The sequence below is a fragment of the Pistacia vera genome, unplaced genomic scaffold, assembly GCF_008641045.1.
Source record: "Pistacia vera cultivar Batoury unplaced genomic scaffold, PisVer_v2 Contig166, whole genome shotgun sequence".
NCBI classification, from domain to species: domain Eukaryota; kingdom Viridiplantae; phylum Streptophyta; class Magnoliopsida; order Sapindales; family Anacardiaceae; genus Pistacia; species Pistacia vera.
In genome coordinates this window covers 130824-150849 of record NW_022195747.1, presented here as the reverse complement: position 1 = coordinate 150849, position 20026 = coordinate 130824, and the positions used below count along the sequence as shown (strand labels likewise).

General features: G+C 33.4%; 1 protein-coding gene and 1 pseudogene across 3 annotated transcripts; both read right to left on the bottom strand.

Moving 5' to 3' along the window:
• Positions 1–703: 703 nt before the first annotated feature.
• LOC116125489 lies at positions 704–2768 on the bottom strand (annotated as a pseudogene).
• Positions 2769–6996: 4228 nt separating this feature from the next.
• LOC116125490 (pseudouridine kinase) lies at positions 6997–11435 on the bottom strand. 3 transcript variants are annotated; one of them, XM_031411202.1, is made up of 9 exons: positions 11235–11435; positions 11026–11148; positions 10576–10678; positions 9993–10040; positions 9124–9221; positions 8899–9013; positions 8648–8730; positions 7715–8270; positions 6997–7130 (listed from the first exon to the last, which is right to left on the bottom strand). In XM_031411202.1, exons 1-9 carry the CDS (start codon positions 11316–11318, stop codon positions 7072–7074), a joined length of 1269 nt encoding a protein of 422 aa, XP_031267062.1. In that variant the 5' UTR covers positions 11319–11435; the 3' UTR covers positions 6997–7071. The 3 variants fall into 3 exon arrangements, with proteins under 3 accessions (XP_031267062.1, XP_031267060.1, XP_031267061.1); XM_031411200.1 differs by having other exon boundaries at positions 8648–9013; XM_031411201.1 differs by lacking the exon at positions 9993–10040 and having other exon boundaries at positions 8648–9013.
• Between the last annotated feature and the right edge of the window lie 8591 nt (positions 11436–20026).

Below are 20026 nucleotides of genomic sequence, written 5' to 3'. Positions count from 1 at the left end.
AAAGTTGAGTAGTAATACACTTTGAGAATTCTCAAACGTCATCACTCATTACCCTTTATTATGTTTCTCTTTCAGTGAAGTTTTTACTCATGGAGCTGAAAACAGCCATATCAGACTAGACCTGGTCATTAACAACCATATCTATTCCGACCAGAATAGATCTGACCATTTCCAACCAAATCTAGTCTGATATGGCCAAAATAGATCTGGCTATTTCTAGCCAAATCTAATATGATATGGCCGGTTTTGGCCATCAATATGGCCAAAAATGGCCATATCGAAGCCTCTCGGTCACAATGGACTACTTACGGCGACTCCAAGTGGTGGTTTGCAGTGGCGACAGGCAACGGCAGGGTGGTGCGAGTGATTTTGTTATAAATTAAAGCTTTATATAAGCGGGAGTGTTTTAACTAAATCTGAAATATTATGGGTAAAAGAAATATTCAAAAATTAATAATAAAAATATTATTATATTAATGTTTAAAAGAAGAGCAATTTAGTAATTTCAATAACATACCCACCAATTTGTTCTTCCTAACCAAACATATTAATATAACATACCACCTATTTATTCCAACAAACCAAACACTTTTTCTTAAAGATTCTTAGCAATTTTCAAGATAATATAAGATTTCAATAATCCAACATTCCCTGAAACAAAAGCACTTATAGTGTTATTAAGCTAGTAGTATCATGTCAATAATGTAGAATTGCAGAGAACAGGGTCAAAAGCTCAAGTGAATAAAATTATTATCAAGCACAATTCATGGAATATATCGCTTCTGTTTTGGAGTAGGATCTACCACCAGAGGTAAACATATGAACTCCATTTTCCACAAACATCCAGCTGCAACCAGGAAATTTCTTCACCTTCCCTCTCATTTGCTTCCTTACCCTCCCCATGTCAGCTCAGTTTCCCTCTGCTGCATAGACATTAGCCAACTGCACATAAACGAGCCTCATCACCTCCTTCACTCCTGAGAATTTTCTCCTCTACCTCTCTAGCAAGTTTTGCATTCTTACTTAGCCTACACGCATTCAAAATTACCCCCGAGATTACTGGATCCTGTTCTATGGGAATCCTTTTCATGAACCCCATGGCCTTCTCCAGCTGATTTGCCCTTCCATACAGATCAATCATACATGCATAATGGTCTATCTCGGGCAAAATGTTGTAATCTACTGTCATGGAATTAAAATACTTTTCACCCAATTCTACAAAACCACAGTGACGACATGCCGATAGGATATCAAGAAACGTAACCATATTAGGTTTGATTCTGTTTCTCAACATTTCCTCAAACAACTGAATAGCTTTGATTTCATGCCCATGGTGAGAATAACCAGATATCATTACATTGTACAGGATTGTGTCACGTTTAACAACACTTTGGAAAACTGTTTCTGCATATGTCAGATTCCCACATTGTGAATACATATCAACTACCGTGCTAATCAATTTCTTATCCATATCAAGACCCATTTTCAACATGTAAGCATGTATCTCCATTCCAGGATGCAGGGCAGCTTGTAGCGCACAGGCGCCAAGCACACTGACAAGAATCCGAGGTTCAGAAACCATTGCTTCCTTAGACAAATCACTAAAAAGTTCAAATACAGCCTCGTATTGCCTTGCTTTGACATACCCAGAAAACAAAGCTGTCACAACAACCACATTCTTCTCTGCTAATGAATCAAAAAACCTCCTAGCTTCCACCATGTTGCCTTGCGATGAATACCCCAGAATTAATTTAGTGATTGAAAATGAGTTCTCAACTCCACTCATCAAATATATCAACTCAGCATACTTCATATTTTCACATTTGTAGTACACATAAAAAATGCCACTAGTAATGAATGGATTTGAAATCAATCCATTCTTCAAGACACACGCATGAACTTCCTTCCCACACTTCAAACTTCTCAAACCAGAACAAGCTTTCAAAACACTTGCAAATGTACGCCCATTCCATCTAACTCCATCCTCTGCCATACTAACAAACAACTTTAAACCCTCTTCCATATAACCATTCTGTACATAACCCGAAATCAAAGTATTCCAAGAAACCACATCATTCAACTCAGGCACCCTCCAAAAGATCTTCAAAGCCATTTCCATCTCACCTGCTCTACAACATGCTGCCACCATTGAGTTTTTGGTAACCAAATCAACCACTTCATAACTCCTATTGAAAACCCTATACGCGTCCTCAAAACATGCACACTTTGAATACATATCAATAAGAGAACTCACAGTAAACCCAGTAACATCAGCGCTCGTCTTCACCATAAACGTATGCAACTGTCTTCCATAACCTACATTCAACAACTTGGCACACAAATTAAGCATTCTAGTAATAGTAAACTCATCAGTTTTCATATCTTCACACTCATTTTGCATTTCTCGAAACAAATTAAGCGCATCAGCTTCATACCCATCTGCACTCGCATAACCAGATAACATTGAATTATAAGTTACCAAATCCCTGTGAGGAGCGGAGTCAAATAATTCCCGCGCTTGTTTTAAGTTCTGGGTTTTTATATGGGCTGAAATCATTGCGTTCCGTGAGAAGACATTTCGTTCAGGCATTTCATCGAACAGTTTTTGAGATTCATGTAAAAAGTTGTGTTTCGAGTAGACATGAATAAGCAGGTTTGTGGTGGAAGTAGGTAGCGTGAAACCGGCTTTAATGGCTTGTACATGGTACACTAGAGCATCTCTCAACGACCTCATATTCATATATCCATGTGGTATTAATAAAGCCTTAGCTTCGAGACTCAAGTCCGCAGCCGCAAAAGAGAAGAATACAAATAGACGTGAAGTACGGTAAATTTCTACTTCTAAGTTTAATGTTCTAATCACTCTGTTAAAATAAACAATAAATCATGTGATACTCTTTTAACGCTTATGGCCGTTTAGATGAGGTTAATATTAGATAATAGGGTAATATTTTTTAAATTGAGCAGATGAAGATATTTGATTGATTTATAAAAAATTATTCTCGAAATCTTTTATGACAAGTAGTGGCATTTGGGGGTAAGTTGCCTGGAATATTATTACCTTGGGGCGCTGTTATTAAAACTTGCTCAAGGTAATCTAATTTTGTGTCCCATATTGCCCCAAAATAGTTAAGCATTTGGTCCAAATTAGTTTTATACTTGTTAAGATTTATAAAACACATAATTCACTCATGCAGGCCCTTTTGTCTTCACTTTTTAAAGTTTTCGGACGACATTGCTCTTGTTATTGTCATTATTTACAGAAATCTCATTGTACGCAGAACTAACCACCATCGCCAGCCACCGTCGACCGCCGTCGAAGGCTACCAAAAGTTGCTATAATGGCGTATGATCGGTCATGCACTGGTGAGGCCTTTTCCAACCATGGATCTGTCCAGATCTATGGCTGTTTCACGGCCAGATATGTGGCATTGTTGGTGGCCACCGACGGTGGTGGTTGGCTGCCAACAGTGGCTTGGGGTGGGTAGGATTGTTTTTATTAAGTTTAAAACATGTTTTGTTGCTATGATGTTTTTGCTAAATCTGAAAAGTAGAGAGTTAAAAGAATTATTCAAGAAATAATAATAAAAAATACTATTATATTAATATTTAAAAAGGAGGGCAATTTAGTAATCTATATAATATACCCACCTATTTATCCTCCCAACCAAACATATTATTTATCAATTTATTCGAAACAATCAAACACATTTTCTAAACATTTTCAGTAATCTTCAAGGTAATTTTTTATTCCATTAATATAATATCCCCTATAATAAAACATTATATGATCCAAACGCTCTTTATAGGTAATTGTATTAAACAAATTTACAGTATTATAAAAAGCAAAGAGACTCATCTCTGAGTAGTCTACATGGTTAAGACGAATTGAAGATAGTATGGGTAGATGCACTATCTCAAGTTTGATTCCCCATATCACTATTAGCGATTTAAGTGGGGGACCGTGAGAGTGAATTATTACACCAGTATCTCTCGAAGATTAGTCGAGATGCACGTAAGTTAACTCAAACACCTTGGTTTAAAAAAATAATAATAATAAAAAAAGGTGATTTAAAAGATATAAGAAAAACAAAAATATTTTTAGTGTATTGTTGAATTGATAATAGAATATAAGAATATAGAAACTATTCCGACAATATTTGACCTAATTTACTTTACTTTTAAATTATTCAAATATGTTATAACGAATGAGTTTCATTATGTTATAATGAAATCAGTTTGTAATACCCAACATATCAAAAGTATATTCCTAACTCAAAATATTCATTTAGATGTTAATTTTATGTTAAAAAGGCATAAAATCTAACTAAGGGCAAAATAGTCATTTTGCCTATGGATAAGCATTAAAAAAGTCAAAGATGAGTAGGCTTAATTGCATTTAATGACATTAATTAAGTAATAGTTATGTTTAGTACAAAATGCCCTTATATGAACAATTATTGACTTATGAGTTATACAATTAAAATAATTGGGTCAATAGATAATTTTAGAAAATAAATGAAATATTTTCCTATAAATGAAAGGAAATTCGTTCAAGCCAAGGGAGAGAGCATTTCTTCAACCTTTCTTCTATTTTCTCTTAAATTTTCCATGAAACAAGCATTCTCTCTCTAAGTTCTAAAAAAGTTTTGCATAATTTTTCAAAGAGAACAAGATAGGAGTTTTGGATCTTCAAGTTGAAGGGTTTAAGGTAAGGATTAAAAACCCTAGTTTTGATGTGATTTGAAGATTTGAAGTAGATGTTTAGGTATAATGTTACATATGTAGGATTAAGGTATAAAAGAAGACAAAAACAAATGATTTATTGGAGGAATTCTTTAAAAAGGTAAAGAAGAATCTCCCATGACTTTAGGGATTATGCTAGGGTTTGTAGATTTTTATGAAACCTTAAATTAAGGCTTTAAGGCATAGAATTAGTTGATGGCAAGTGTAGTTGAACTCATTTATTCTACTTATTGCCTTGAATTCATTATACATGAAGTTATTGCTATTTATGTTTTATGAGTTGTTATGTTTGATTGAAGAAAATGAAGTGTGGATACTGATTGTGGCAAAAATTGTAGTATTGGAGGCCACATGGTGTTGAATGGTTGCTATTAGAAGTGTTGATGTGTTGTTTGCATTAGCTTACAATGTTATAACAATAATGGATGATTATGGGAATGAGATTTTATACTTCCTTTAAGATGTTAAAGACTACTGGAGGGAGGGGGGGTGGGGGTTATTTTATCCATAAGTTGATATATTGGTTAATTGTCAATAGGAATTGATGTGGCATAGTTTATATGAAAAATTCGGACTTGGCAAGCTTAGGGGTTATGTTAAACATGCTTCAGTGTTTCGATCATAACTTGAGTTATAAAAATCAAAATGAGATAATTCTTGAAGCATTAGAAATTTAAGAGATAGCCGTACAACTTTTATGTTTATGCTAAGAGCCAATTCGTTGTTGAAATGGATGGAAAATGGCTAGAAGTATAAACTTCTGGTTATTAAAGTTTAAGATTTAACATGATCAATTCTTATGATTATGAATTGATTATTAATGTATTATTGTAATTATGTTATGTACTAATGTTTACCCATTAGTTAGATGATCTTTGAAAGATATACATGGTTATAATATCAATGCATGATTAATGTTATGAAATGGCATGAAGATGCAATGTAATACATGTTTTAAGATGATGAATGTGAGCAAGAGGTAATGTAAATAGATTGATAATCCATAGATGAATTAAAAGTGTTAAGCTCACTAAAATATGTATTTACATGCCATAAGATATTAAAGCTGCATATAGACATGATGACAAACGCGTAAACATATCCTTGTATACTGGTTGAGGAAAGATGAATATATATTTTAGATGCTAAATAACGCATAAGCACGCCTCTTGATGATATGAGCTCTAGATGATTTTAAGGCTAGATGATATGAATTGCTTAAGCCGCTAAGAAAAGTCCGATTGACTACACATTAAATGCTTCATATGCATTTAATTGCATTACATGAGTTATGATATTATGTACATCATGAGATGATTTATACTCATGTTAGATGATATTTAGATGTTATATTATGACGTGTAATATGTGTATACTATGTTTACATACTTATTTGTATGTGTATGCATTGATGCTTGTATAGTCATGGAATAAATGAAGGTCAAATAACACATTTAGAATGAAATAGATCATTCCTTACTGAGCGATTAGCGCTCACCCTTTCATTGTTGATTGCTTTGTAAGTAGACCAGAAGCGAAGGATGCAAGAGACAGCGGGGCTACACTTGAGGGGAGATGATTTATTGTCACCTTGATGTAAATAATATAAATGATAAATGTTTGTGAAACGCCTTTGGAAGCTTCCACCCAATAAATATGTTTTGATTGTGTAATTTCCAGATAAATTCCTAAAGTTTTTGAAATTATAATTTTGGATCCTGCGTGACATCTTATATGCATGTTTTGGATATTATTATTATTATTATCCTTATTCCTTACATTGGTTTTTTTTCTAAATACAACTCGTTCTCCAAACATGTATCCCTGATATTCTTATTGAGGGATATTCAAAGGATACCTGACTAGAGGGGGGTTTTACACAGTTTCTATAAATGAGTTTGTATCAAAACTTCGTACAAATAATATCACCAAAATATAAATGATGACACAATATAAACATAAATAACTAAGTTAGAAGACTCTACTAGTTAATCTATTAGGCTTCACATTGGAGAAGCTCATTTTTTATAGGCAAATGTAAGCCATGGTCATGAATAAGAATGGAACTCAAGAGAGACAAATCAGTTTCATAAAAGTTGAAAGGGGGGAATGAAGAAATATTGCTGTATAATTCTACATACTTAAAGCACAAAAGGGTGTATCAATTTATGCACTGGAAGCAGATAATAAACTAGCCATGCATGTCTACAACTCCAAACTGAAAAATGGTGACCAGAAAACAAAGATGAGCATCTTGGAGGGTTTTAATTCTCCTGTCAATTCTAATAACTGGAACAAGTCATCTAGTCCCATGTTCACCATTGTTTACAGCATTGATTGATGGTAGAGAACTTTGGCACCGGCATACACCGTCCTTGCATCATCTGCACAAAAGGATTTCACAAAAATATAGTGTTATTCAGCTAGTAATATCATGTCAGTAATGTAGAATTGCAGAGAATTGGGTCAAAAGCTCAAGTGAATAAAATTATTATCAAGCGCAATTCATAGCATGTGAAATGTTCTGTGCCACTTTCCCTTCCATTTGGATCGAGGGTTTGCCAGTGTAATGAACACTTATATTTGATGATTATTATCCTAAGTGCCCAAATTTACTGACAAGGTAACATTTTGGTGATGACACAGTTATTTTGAGATAGATCAACTCAGTTTTGTTCTACTCCAAATTACACATCAAATGGGGCCTCCATTACAAAAGCCACTGAGTTGGTATACTCTTCTTTGTTTCAAGGGTTGAGTTCAACCGACTTACAGTAATCCTATGGGAAAAAAACAAGGTCTCAATGCTATCCAAAAAGTTTGTACCCTCCAAATGCTATAATTAACAATATAATGTATCTCAATTCATGGGCATCCCATCACCCTCTAATCTGTTACTCTTTCATTGAAGTTTTTACTCATGGAGCTGTTATACATTCATGTAAACAGTCAATAAACTCAAGCATACCTGCAATTGCTGTCAAACTAAATTCAGAAGGCACATTGGTCTCTGCCTCAACAGCAGCTTTGGCTGCTGCAATTCCTACTGCCACACTCTGAATAACATCTAAACCTGCACAAACAGAAGCAAGTGTCCCACCAACCAAGCAATCACCAGCTCCAGTAAGCCTCACAACCGAAGCAGGAAGTGCAGGAATATGCATAGCAAAAAACTGAGAGCCTCCTTTTAGGTGCATAGCATCAGAATACCAACTTGAAGGACAGCCTGAATTTACAATATCGTATAACTTTCTACTGAATCCATATTGATTGGTTCCCTCCACACCGATCTTCATGGAGTTCAGTCCTCCTTTAGAGCATAAAAACACTCCATCTGGACCGAGCGTCACAACAACAGCTCTTATACCTTTCTCTAGCAAAACCCAGATTGCTGGTTTAAGCGTTTGGAATAAAGATTCTATTGAATATTTATTATCCCTGTTGATTGGATGAAAAATGTCTTGACCAGACAATGCATTTGCCATGGAAACTAGTTCATCTTCATTAGGAAATGTAGCACTTATCTGTACAATACCTCGTCATCAGTTGCAGATAATAAAAACTTTAGTAAAAAGAAGAGAATGAGCCATATTGTATGACCAAGTGCAATTTATTATCAGATTAGTTTAAATTTTCTAAGCATCTAAAAGAATGTGAAAAATTGTACACTGAAACACAATTTGGAGAAGGAAAGATATCGGCACTGCTTCTAGTTTACAACATGATCGTAATGATGATAAAAAGTGAATTATATTCCATTTACAAAGCAACTTTTCCAACTTTGTATCCCAAGTGATTCATAAACATCACATACACGGTGAGATAATGTAATAAGTGATATAGTTTGCTTCCTTAGAATTTACGTAAAATCCATATAACGCCCAAAAATCATAACACTCACATACTTGGCAACTGAGGCAATTCTTCTGGATTTTGTGACTGATACAGTCTCAAACCATACAGGAACATTGGACTCTGCTGCCACTGAGATAAAGAAAGCAAAACTTGGAAGTAAATAATAAATAGAACAAGGTGCAAATGAACAAAGCAAAAAACTATTACTAATAGCATAGAAAATAAGCCAGTGAGCTATAGTGAAGAGAAAGGGGAGACTCGGGGAGATCAAGAATCTAAAGTGATATCTTAAGTTACTTCTACAAGAAGCTTCTAAAGCAGGAGGACTTAGATTTGCATCAACCATCAAGACAGGAGCAGAAGATATATTGCGCTTGAATAGCCGAATCCACTCAGGTGTGAGAAATTTTTCCTGCATTCAAGTCATCATTTTGACAACGAAAGCTATCATGGAACTATTTAAGTAAGTTGGCAACAAATTCCGTTCCTATTTGGAACATGAATCAATAAAAGGCAACTTACAATAGCCTCAACACTTGCAACACCAGCTACTACTTCTCCTTTGGCATCGAATATATTGGAGACAACAGCAGTACTGATATCTTGTTGCCTTCGAATGCCTACTCCAGAAACAAACAATGAAAGAATGTAGTCAAATTTATTATATCATCTTCAAGAAGAACAAAATAAAAGGTGAATGATACTTGACTTTTTGTTTGATGATCCATTTGCTTGACTAGAAGAAATAGAGAGAAAAGAAAACTGACATTGTTACAAGAGGCCTAGGAAGTGGCTTTTCAGAAAAACTTTGAAAGCTCACTACTCCAGTCCTATCAACTAAAGTACAAAAAAATTATTTTAAACAGGATTCAGATAAAAGCATCGTGATCTATCAGATAAAACTTCAGAATAACACATGCTTCTCTCCATTCTCAATCCTACTACGAATTATTTTCTTTTGAAAAGTTAAAAAAAAAAAAATATCCAAAAATGTTTTAAGGTTATTCTGATTTCTGTTGTCTTTGACATTTCCCAACAGCCTGCACTCTATAAGATATGCCACAGTAAATCCTGTATCAGAAATGTCTCAACATTAAATCAAGTTTGAAACCAACAAGTCAATAATCTATTTGGAAGCAGAGAACGTCTAATCAACTTGGTGGACCTCTAATGAGAGTAGAAACTAGTTTATTGTAGTAGGCATTCAACCCAACTTTTAACACATTTCCAAGTCTTCTATGGTGTTATTTCTTATCAAATGTGGAGATAGAATATACATGGTCCACACAGATTTTGGAAACATAAAATAAAAAATGGCATTGATGAAATCTTATGGCATGATAGTTCACCACAGGTAAAGAACAAAAGGTCATAAACATGAAAAGATCAACCTTCTGTAGATAGCTCAGCAGATTTCCAGGGCTCCAACAGCAAATTTCCTAGTAAAAAGAAAAAATGGAAACAAATAGAAGAAGAAAGAAAATTTTCAACTATACAAAACCTTATTACTACTGACCAAATATAATCATGACTAAAATAAATTTTTATGATAATAATACTGAAAATAAAAACACCCCTACATACAGGCCTGTCAAGAACATCAAATATAGAATAATCTACAATGTAAATCTTATATCCACTTTCAGATATTCGATATAAAAATTCTACACAACATAAAAGTAAACAAATATATGAATTATTCATTCACCTATAAATATTAAATTAGTTTAGTAATGAAAAATAATGATTCACAGTGGTCACAAATCCGATACTCTATGTAAAAGAACCGCAATAAAAATGTCCTAATTTCTGGATTGCCTACCACAATCTTTACATGTAACCAATTATGAATTTTTAACCAGACCTGGTATATGGTGATTTCTTATAACCACAAACAACAATACAAACAAAAGCAACAAGACATTTAAAGAATTACAAGACTCTCATCATTAGCATAAAGTGAAAGAAAATCACCTGCCATGTCAAGTCCCACAGCACTAATCATGTAAGGCTTAGCTCCAAGCTTTGACATACACTCCGCAACGTTTCTTGCTACACCCCCTTCTCTATAATGCACCTGTATATACAAAATTTGATACACTCACAAGCGCATTTTGTTAAAGCTACCAATTTTACAAAATAAAAAATAAAAAAAATAAATAGTGCTTAGTGATCATCAATTTTATCCACAAAATCAAAACCAAAATTCACAATTTTGAAATGGGTTTCTATAGAATTCGGGAACTTCAAACTTACAATCACTACCCCTGTTTATTTATCATTAAAGGGATAGTATCATCGAGCTAACATAAGAACCCAGTACCAATGCAATATAAGGGAGAAAATCCTAACTATCACATAAAAATTTTTAACAAAAGAAGAAATTTTAAGCGTATTGATCAATGTTTATAAGATTAAAAGCACCTTGCCAGGAGTAGTGGTTCTCGGGTTAGCAGGGACAGAAGGAGTAGCATGAATGTCCAACACCATGCCTCCTATGATCACCGGCTCCACTTGCTTTTCTAACTCCACGCCCTTTAACAAAACCTTTTACACAATCAAACAAAAATGAATGGCTATCAATGAATCAAACAAAATTGAGAACACAAAGAATCAAAATGTGATAAGTTTACTTGATGAAGCCCAGTATTTTCTTCACGTGGCTGCAAAAGATGGCGAGACAAAGCCTCCATTCGTCGCCTCACACTACTCTCCATTATCCCCTTTCTTACTTCACGAGACTCTGCACAGTTAGAGAGCCGCAATCTTACAGGGACTTCAGCACAAGGACAGAGTCATGCATTTGACTCCAATGAGACATGTTCTTGATTTGGTTTGGGGGCTAATTTTTTTATCTCCCCTCAGGTTTGTTTGAATAATAAAGACCCCTGATAATTTGAAAGTTATCACTGATCTCCTCCAATTCTTTGTTCTGTTCTGGGGCTAATTTTTTTTTGCCACTTAAACAGTTAACACTTTGGTTTGGGTTGGCTGTGTGTCTATCTAAGTACACTCTACCATGATATTAAGTAAACTCTAGGCTCTTTGTTGTTGATGCTGGGTATGCTTAGAAGTATCTGGGAGTACATTTGGTAATACTCTTCTAAATTCCTCAACAGGCTGAAAATGATCTTCAACAAGCCCATAAACATATTGGGCCTAGCTTGTGAAGCTTAACCCCAAATTCATATTTCATCCTTAGTTATAAAACAGATGACCATATGATTTAGAACAATGCTATAGTTATCGAAAAATACGTACTAAATTCATATATCGAATGACATGACATCATCCTATTTTCTTAAAAAAAGAAATTAATAATTAATCAACGGTCAGGATGACGCCACGTCATTAGGTGCATGAATTCTTTACGCATTCTTCGGTAACTGTATTATTTTCCTATGATTTATAGCAATACTATACTTACAACCTAATCTTACAAATTTTCTCTCACAATCTCGACGTGACAGCTCGCAATTGGTCAACTCACTATAGGTCCCACATTCTTAATTGCGAACTGACCAATTGCAAGCTGTCACGTCAAGATTATGAGAGAAAGTTTGTAAGATTGAGTTGTGAGCCGATCTTTATTGTATGATTCAAATAAAAATCACCTCACATATATACTCTTTTTAAATAAAATCTTCTTTGACCCTTGTTGGGGATGCTAAAATGGAAAATCGAACATGAGATCGTGTGCTTATCCACATTATTCCTAATTCGCCCTAACCATCTAGACTACCCACCAATGGGTTTCTTTACCCCCTTTTCAAGGATATGGCCAAATCTAAATAGGTTTAATTGGTTTAATATGTTATTGGGTAGCAACCGAGGTAAATCTAACTCAAGACTTCTTGGATGATACCCTAAGAATATCCCTAATCAACCGCTCGATAACATGGATGATAAGTTTAAGTATATTTCTAAAATTATTGAAAAAACCAGTTGTGACACCTCGTGCCGTCAACCCAACCATTGTGTGACAGTTGTATCGGTGTTTTTTATTTTTTTCTTTGTCCTTAAGGTAAAAGTTACTTTGAGATAGAAAAAGAAACTTACTTAGAAAAACAAAACAATTATAACTTCTGTGAGGTATGAAGATGATGAAATTGTTGACGTGATTGATAAATAATTTCGAGAATGAGAATGACAAGCAATACAAGGAAAGGTGGAGGAAAACGGGTGGCAAAAGAGAAAATAAAAGCTAAAAGCGAAGAAACGAGGCAGCCTCTCAAGCATTTGTGTTTCTTGTCCACCAGAGTTGGGGTGAAAGAGTACTTACATTTGCAGGTTTTTCTTTATGAAAGAGCCACATATTTGTGTTAATGTAAAGCCAAAAACTAGAGTGAGACATATCGAGAGTAGTGGAAGTGACAATTACAAAAAAGATTGGCCCTAAGAGAACTCATTTGGGGTCTCAAAATTCAACCCCGAATGCCACTTTATATCATTTGGTTGGCAGGATGTTGTGGACTAAGGAAACGCATGATCAAGAATTTCCACTGACTAATAAAACAAATTATTAGAATATATATATTTTATATCCAGGGATGTCTGATAAAGGTGTTCAAAAGCGGTTAATCAAACCAGTTAACTGCTTTTCTAAATTAAACCGGTTTTTCGGTTCAGGAAAATTTCCAAACTGAAACCGAACTGGTTTGAAGGAAAAATCAGCTTTTCGGTTTGAACCGGTTTTCCCTTTTTTTTATAAAACTTATTTTTTTAATTTTTTCCTAAATTAAATTGTAAATATAAACAATACATATCCAAATAAAAATTAAACATTCATATATATCTATTGACCACTACTAATAATACATTAAAAATTGATACAAATAAAAGTTCAAAATGAAATTATTTTTTTATTTAATATATATTTTTATTTTTATTTAATATACATATATATATAAAATCAATTCAAAAAACTAGTTTCAGTTAACCGTTTTTTATTTTTTTCCGAACTGAAAATCCGGTTTTTTTAATTTTTCGAACCATAACCGAACCATTTTTTCGGTTCGGTTCAGTTCAGTTTAGTTTTTGCATTTTTTTTTAACACCCCTAATGTTTGAGCTTGTTTGCGCGCATTTTAATTAGTTTTTCAGGACCCTGAAATTAACAGTCAGATAAACTTTCAATGACTACCCTTTATTAGTAGTCATAGAGATTCGAATAACTCAAGATCTCTTAAGTAATACACCAAAGTGTCTCAAGCGAATAGTTTGTTTGATGTTCTTTACTAGTTTTTCTACATGTTAACGAGTTAATTTTCATTTTATTATCATAGCATATACAGTTATGTCTAAACGGAGAAATTTGAGGATCTGAACACCAATTTGATGTGTAATCGTGGAAGATCGTCATACACCAACCAACATTGTCTATCAATTCATCAATTACGTAAAGGTTTTCTTTAACATTTGGAAAGTTTAAAACTGAAAGTATTATTAGCCCATCAAAGAAGACGAGATAACTACTTTGACTAGCCTTTTTCTGATGTAAATCTTACACTAGTTCAAAGACTTAAGTAAGGGATTTAACTCTTGTGTATGAAATACTCCCTCTAAGGAAATGCATGATTAAGAATTTCCATTGAATAATAAAACAAATTACTAGAATATATCTTATCTCCAAGGATGTTTGAACAGCTTACACATACCTCAATTATTTTTTCACGGTTCTAAAGTTAACGGTTAGCTTTTAATGATTACCTTTTATTAGTAGTCGTAAAGATTTAAACTTATGATCTTTTAAATAATACACCCAGAGTCGGTTTCCTATAATATTCATTATTGATGCACTTTACGAGTCTGTCTCCATGTTAACGGGGTTTTCATTTCATTATCATTGGCTGTACAGTTATGTCTAAATGGAGAAATTTGAAGCTCTGAACACGAATTTGATGTGAAATCGTGGAAGATCGTCATCCGCCAACCAACAGTGTCTATCAGTTCATTAATTACGTAAGATTTTCTTTAACATTTGGCAATTAAAACTGGAAAGTATTATCAGCCCCTCAAAGAAGACGAGAGAACTCCGTACTTTAACTAACCTTTCTCTGAAGTCTATTCCACAGAAAATATCCTTATCCAAGTAAAAGGCAACTGTATGGGGAAAATATATATTTAATGATGTTCTTATCCCCAATGCAAACTTCTTCAACTGAGTAGAAACTAAATTCAATCTGTAACTCGAATCCATTGACAGATAAGGGTGATTTGAAAAATATATCACTCCAAGCCAGCCTAGCTTTGACACTTGCCACCAACTGTGAGAATGGCACTCTGCACTTCCAGTTGGGGCCAAGAGACTCACCGCCCTACATTTTTTCAAGTCAAATCCTACATCACATGTGTATCTTTTGGTCCCCCTAACCAGAGTCCACCTACAGTTTCTAACCCTAAAATAAGGAATACGTAATATTTTTTTTATATGTGTTGTTGGTTCACTGCTGATGCTGCAATGTGCGCAGCTAATTTGGAAGGAAGTTGGGGTGGAGAGATCAGGTTTAGATTTGAAGGTTAAAAAGAAGAAAAATGGTGGGGCAAAAATGTGAGGTGGTGAGATTTCAGCTTTGCCATCAATTTCTGTTTATGTTTGTGCAAGTCAATTCTTTTGTTATAACAGTGACTTGAATGTGGACATTGTACCTACAATTATGGGCATCATAGAAGACTCTTTTGCATTTGCATTATAGACCATAAAAATTTACCCAACCGAGTATGTATAGTCTATTCTTGTTTTTGGATTATATCCAGACGTACAGATACGCTTTCAGAATTTACAAAAACACGTTTAGTTAGTAGAGGAAATTCAAAGTTTATGAACTATGTCAAACTCTTATAAGAGGTTGCGATCAACTTATGTATACTTAGGTTTGAGTGTTTATAAATTATTTGAGTTTAGGGTTCCAATTAAAATATGTATTCAAGGCAATAAGAAAAAGAGTTTTAATATGCAATTCGTCGACTCTCTGCTACCATTAAGTCGGATTTCAATCAAATGGCAAATATAAGTTTCGTATTGTTATTGATCTATATAACATATTGTCTCGGTTCATTTCAGACTTTGACCGACACTATTATCATCTTTAACATATATTAGTTCCATAATGTTATCGGACTAACTAATAACTTATCATTTGCGTAAATCTTGGACTTTGACTAATTAACTTGTTTAAGAGAATAAATCTTACATTAGTATAAAGAGTCAAGCAAGGGGTTTGACTTTTGTGTATGAAATAATTCCTCTTTGGTGTATTATAAAATTCTGTAATCGTCACTAAACCTCCAATTCTTATCAGTATCAGTCAATTAAATTAAATTAAGCCATGGTTTTGTTCCTTTCAATGACCTTAGCTTATCAAACATGGTATTTAAAAAATTAAAATTATTATTGTATATAATTAAATTGCCAAATTATTGATCTAGGAGTCAACAAACAACCCAAAATCTGATGAAAACAAAATTATCTGAGAAGATTCAGAGACAATTGGCGTGCCCTAATGAACTTGGATGAATGCAATTATTTTGTTCTATAATTAATTTATTTGGTATATAATAAACTATATAACTACTAGTTTGAGAGCTGGCACTGAAGTTTGTCTTCCTGTTAATATTATAAAACTAAATAAATGAATATTAAATATTAAATCATTATCATGGTAGCCACGATTATGCATTGTTGATGCTTGATTTTGACACCCACTATTCGCACGTGAGAAATGCTAAGCGGATTTAGAAGTTACACGTGGTTGTGGAAGTATTTAGTTGAATAAAGGGTGAAAAACAATGTTTAAAGTGGTTCGGATGCTCACAAGACGAATCTTACGTCCACTAATATTGTATTAATGAGTAAAGTCAGGTCGGGCTCAGCAAGCTGAGTTACAACTTAGAGAATACAAGAGAGAGAGAGAGAGAGAGAGAGAGAGAGTATGCTATTTCAGAGTGAAATTAGTCAATCCCATAAATGGGAAAGAAGTCATCTATTTATAGTGGGATAAATCAAGGTAATGATTACTAAATCTGCGAGTGGGATAGATGCCGTGCAAATTCTTTTCTACGTCCCATTGCTCACCTACCCGAGTGATTTTCTTGACTTGTGCAGGGATTGGACCGTGACCATTTCTAGCCATTTGTCAACCTAGCGCATACCCACTACACTGGCAGGAGTGTGCCACTCACGTCATCACGCGACGTGGCCGTATTTGAGTGATCGTAGAACCTTCTTAAGTTCGACCAAAAAAGCTGACAAGACTCGCGTCAGACCTACTTTTTCAGGATAACATGCATGAGCTCCATATAATATTTTTATAATATACATAAATATGATATTGTTCCTTTTAAATAAAAAAATTATTGATTCATTTAAATATATAATATATATAAAATATATATATATATATATATATTATATATATATATATATATATATATATATATATATATATGATTTTTATTCTCAAATTACCATAAAATGATTGTACATTTTTAATTTCATCGGTTTTTAACATCTCATACTTTCGAGAAATTAAGTGTGAATTTTAAATATGACATTCCGACGATCCATTAATCAATTAGGTGATTTGAACAGTGTATATATATTATAACTTTGGGACAAGCTCGTACGGATTTGTATTTAGGCTTCACGTAAGTATCCTTCATCTAAAACACAACCATACTTGACCAAACGATGAGACCCTATTCTTGTAAGACACAATTCTCTTTTCCATAACACACACGACCATGTAGTAGCCTCATAACGTACACAATCGACCAGGTAACAGCTCTGAGAGAGGGTATATATAACCCATCCGCCACAAAAAAATAAAATAAAATAAAAATCTTGGTATGTGAGGAGAGGATGTTCAAATATTTTTAAGCTGAAATATTGAATCTTAACCTAATAATTATATAACTCAATTGGGTTGTTCGACAAAATCCATAAGACAACCAATAAACAGTCTTAAATTTTTATCTTTTCTCATTTATAATTAATTTTTTATATTATTTTTTTTTTTTATGTGATTTTCTTCAAATGTTAAATTCTGAGTTATTGAAGACCGCACACGCAAGTTTCGTAAAATAAAATCTTGAAATTCAATTAATTTAAGGAAATAAAAATAATAATAGATGAGTCCAAAATTCAAAGGCACGTGAGGTGGACTATGGTGTTGCTGAGCTGTAGAATGTCAATCTCTTATAATTAACGGTGGTCCCATGTCTGGAATCGAATCGAATCTAATCTACGGCGGTATTTTTTCAACGCATGCTTCCCATCATCTCACTTCTCTAACTTGACTAGTATACATACAGTTCACTTCTGTCATCACCAACCGTCCATTATGACAAAGTGCTTTCAAAGTCCTTTTTGCCTGTCACTTTTAATTGTCAGACAAAGTATTAAAAACAAATTAATTTTTTTTTAATTTCAAAATTTCTTTTTTAAAGAATTTAAGAAAAGAAATTTGAGTTTGTCATATACGTTTCTAATACTTTCTATTTTAATTTATTTAAAATTTTGAAATATAAAAAATATTCCTATATTAAACCTTTATTTGTTAATTTAAAATTTAAAATTAAAAATTAAAAATTCTTTATAATTTTATATTTTTTCATATAAATTTTATCATCATAATATCTACTCCAATAAGTTTTTTCTTGAAAAGATGTACCGAACAATTCCTAACATAAATAAACATAAAAGCTGATTGATTCAGATCTTTCGATATTTTTTTAATTTTTTTTAAAAGAATGTTATATTTTTTTTAATATTTGTTCAACATGGAGGGTAATTTGGTCAAAGTAAGTGTCTACATGGAAGGATACCTTGAAAATTAAGTAAGATTAGATGTGACTTTTTATTGTTAAATTATTGTGATTAAAAGTCTTAATCCTTGTTCAAAATTTCTTGTAAAGCTTCATTATTGTAATTAAGACTTTGAAATTTATGTTCCTTAAGCTAACCTACCACTAAAATTTAATTACTAAGATGACAATATTTTAATTATAACCTAACTTACATGTGAGGAAATAGTAAAAAGTGATAATTGAATATTATAATGGTGCCCTCTTATACTTTTCTTTACAAGGACAAATTTACCTTTTGTATTTTGTAAAGTAATAATTGTATATTATAAAGGTGCCTATGATAAATACGTGTATATGTGGTCAGATTTCTTCCTCTCTTGACCTAACTTTTGGGAATAAGTTGTACCTAAGTTTACTCTATCATGTTGTTAAAGCCATGTGTGAGGGATGGTGTTAAAAGTTTTACTTATCCCATATTGTCGAGTTAGTAAGCTGTTATTGTGTATATGGTGTTTTAAAACTCGGTCCGGCCTGGCCTAGCCGGTTCAACCGGTTCCTGGAGCCTTCATTGGGTCAAGTTACAAATTTTCCTATTAATTGAAAACCCTAAAAATTAGGATATCAATCCATGAACAATTGAAGGCTGAAATGTTAGAGCTTTTGAAAAGAAATGGCTAGTGAGTGCAATGGTGGCAGTGGTGACGATTTTTAGTGAGTGAATCAATCAAAAATTGTAAAATAATGTCACCAGAAAAAGCCCGTTGTCGCTAGGGAGGCGAACGAGGCAAGGGTGAGATGGGTTTTGGTTAGGACGTTGGGGGGAGTGTTTTCATGGTGATAGAGAGTGTTTTCATCGTCGGAAATTGACCTATTTGCCAACACCGACGATGGCATTTGGGGTATTTTTGCAAGATTTCAAACCTATAGGGTTTTCCATGTAATTTTTAGGGGTATTTTTATTAAATTTCAAACCTTTGGACATCGGTTTGACCCGCCGATCAAACTAGTCAACCCAAGACCTGGCCACTTTGCCGAGTTTCACCCCAGGTTGGGTTTTAAAACATAGGGTGTATATATGCAATTGGGCTTCCTCCTCCTTTGAGTTAGCTTTTGCGCTTGAATTCTACCTAAGTTCACTTTATCATCATCGTACAATCTCTTTCACTTACTTTTTACACCGATTGACACCTATCTCTTTCATTTTCTTTTTACACAGGCCGACACCTAAAAATACAGGCAACATGGTGATTTTTTAGCTCAAAAATTAAACATAAATGTACCTATCTTAAAGTGGGCAAAAACTGGTTAATTAGGTCCAATTCCACCAACTTGTTCCCAGAATTCATTAAAAATACAAACAACAAATTGATATAAATCTTGAAAGGGACTAACAACTTGTACATTTTATATTCATGTGTTATATTTTAACTCTAATTCTTTATAAACTCCATGTTATAAAGTGGTAACCAGATGTGGACATACTAAGGCTAGACGAGAATTCCACTTTCCAGCTTAGATTTGTAAAGCAAGAGTTTTACTTTATTTATTATTGTTTTCTATTAAACAGATAGTAAGGTTAGACGAAAATTCTAATTTTAAACTTAGAGTTTAAAGAACTT

Coding starts and splice junctions, on each gene's coding strand:
- LOC116125490 (XM_031411200.1), bottom strand. CDS start 11,318: ATGGAGAGTAGTGTGAGGCGACGAATGGAGGCTTTGTCTCGCCATCTT. Junction 11,149..11,234: donor AAAATACTGGGCTTCATCAA/GTAAACTTATCA, acceptor ATTGTGTAAAAG/GTTTTGTTAAAGGGCGTGGA. Junction 9,222..9,992: donor TGCTGAGCTATCTACAGAAG/GTTGATCTTTTC, acceptor TTTCTGGAGTAG/GCATTCGAAGGCAACAAGAT.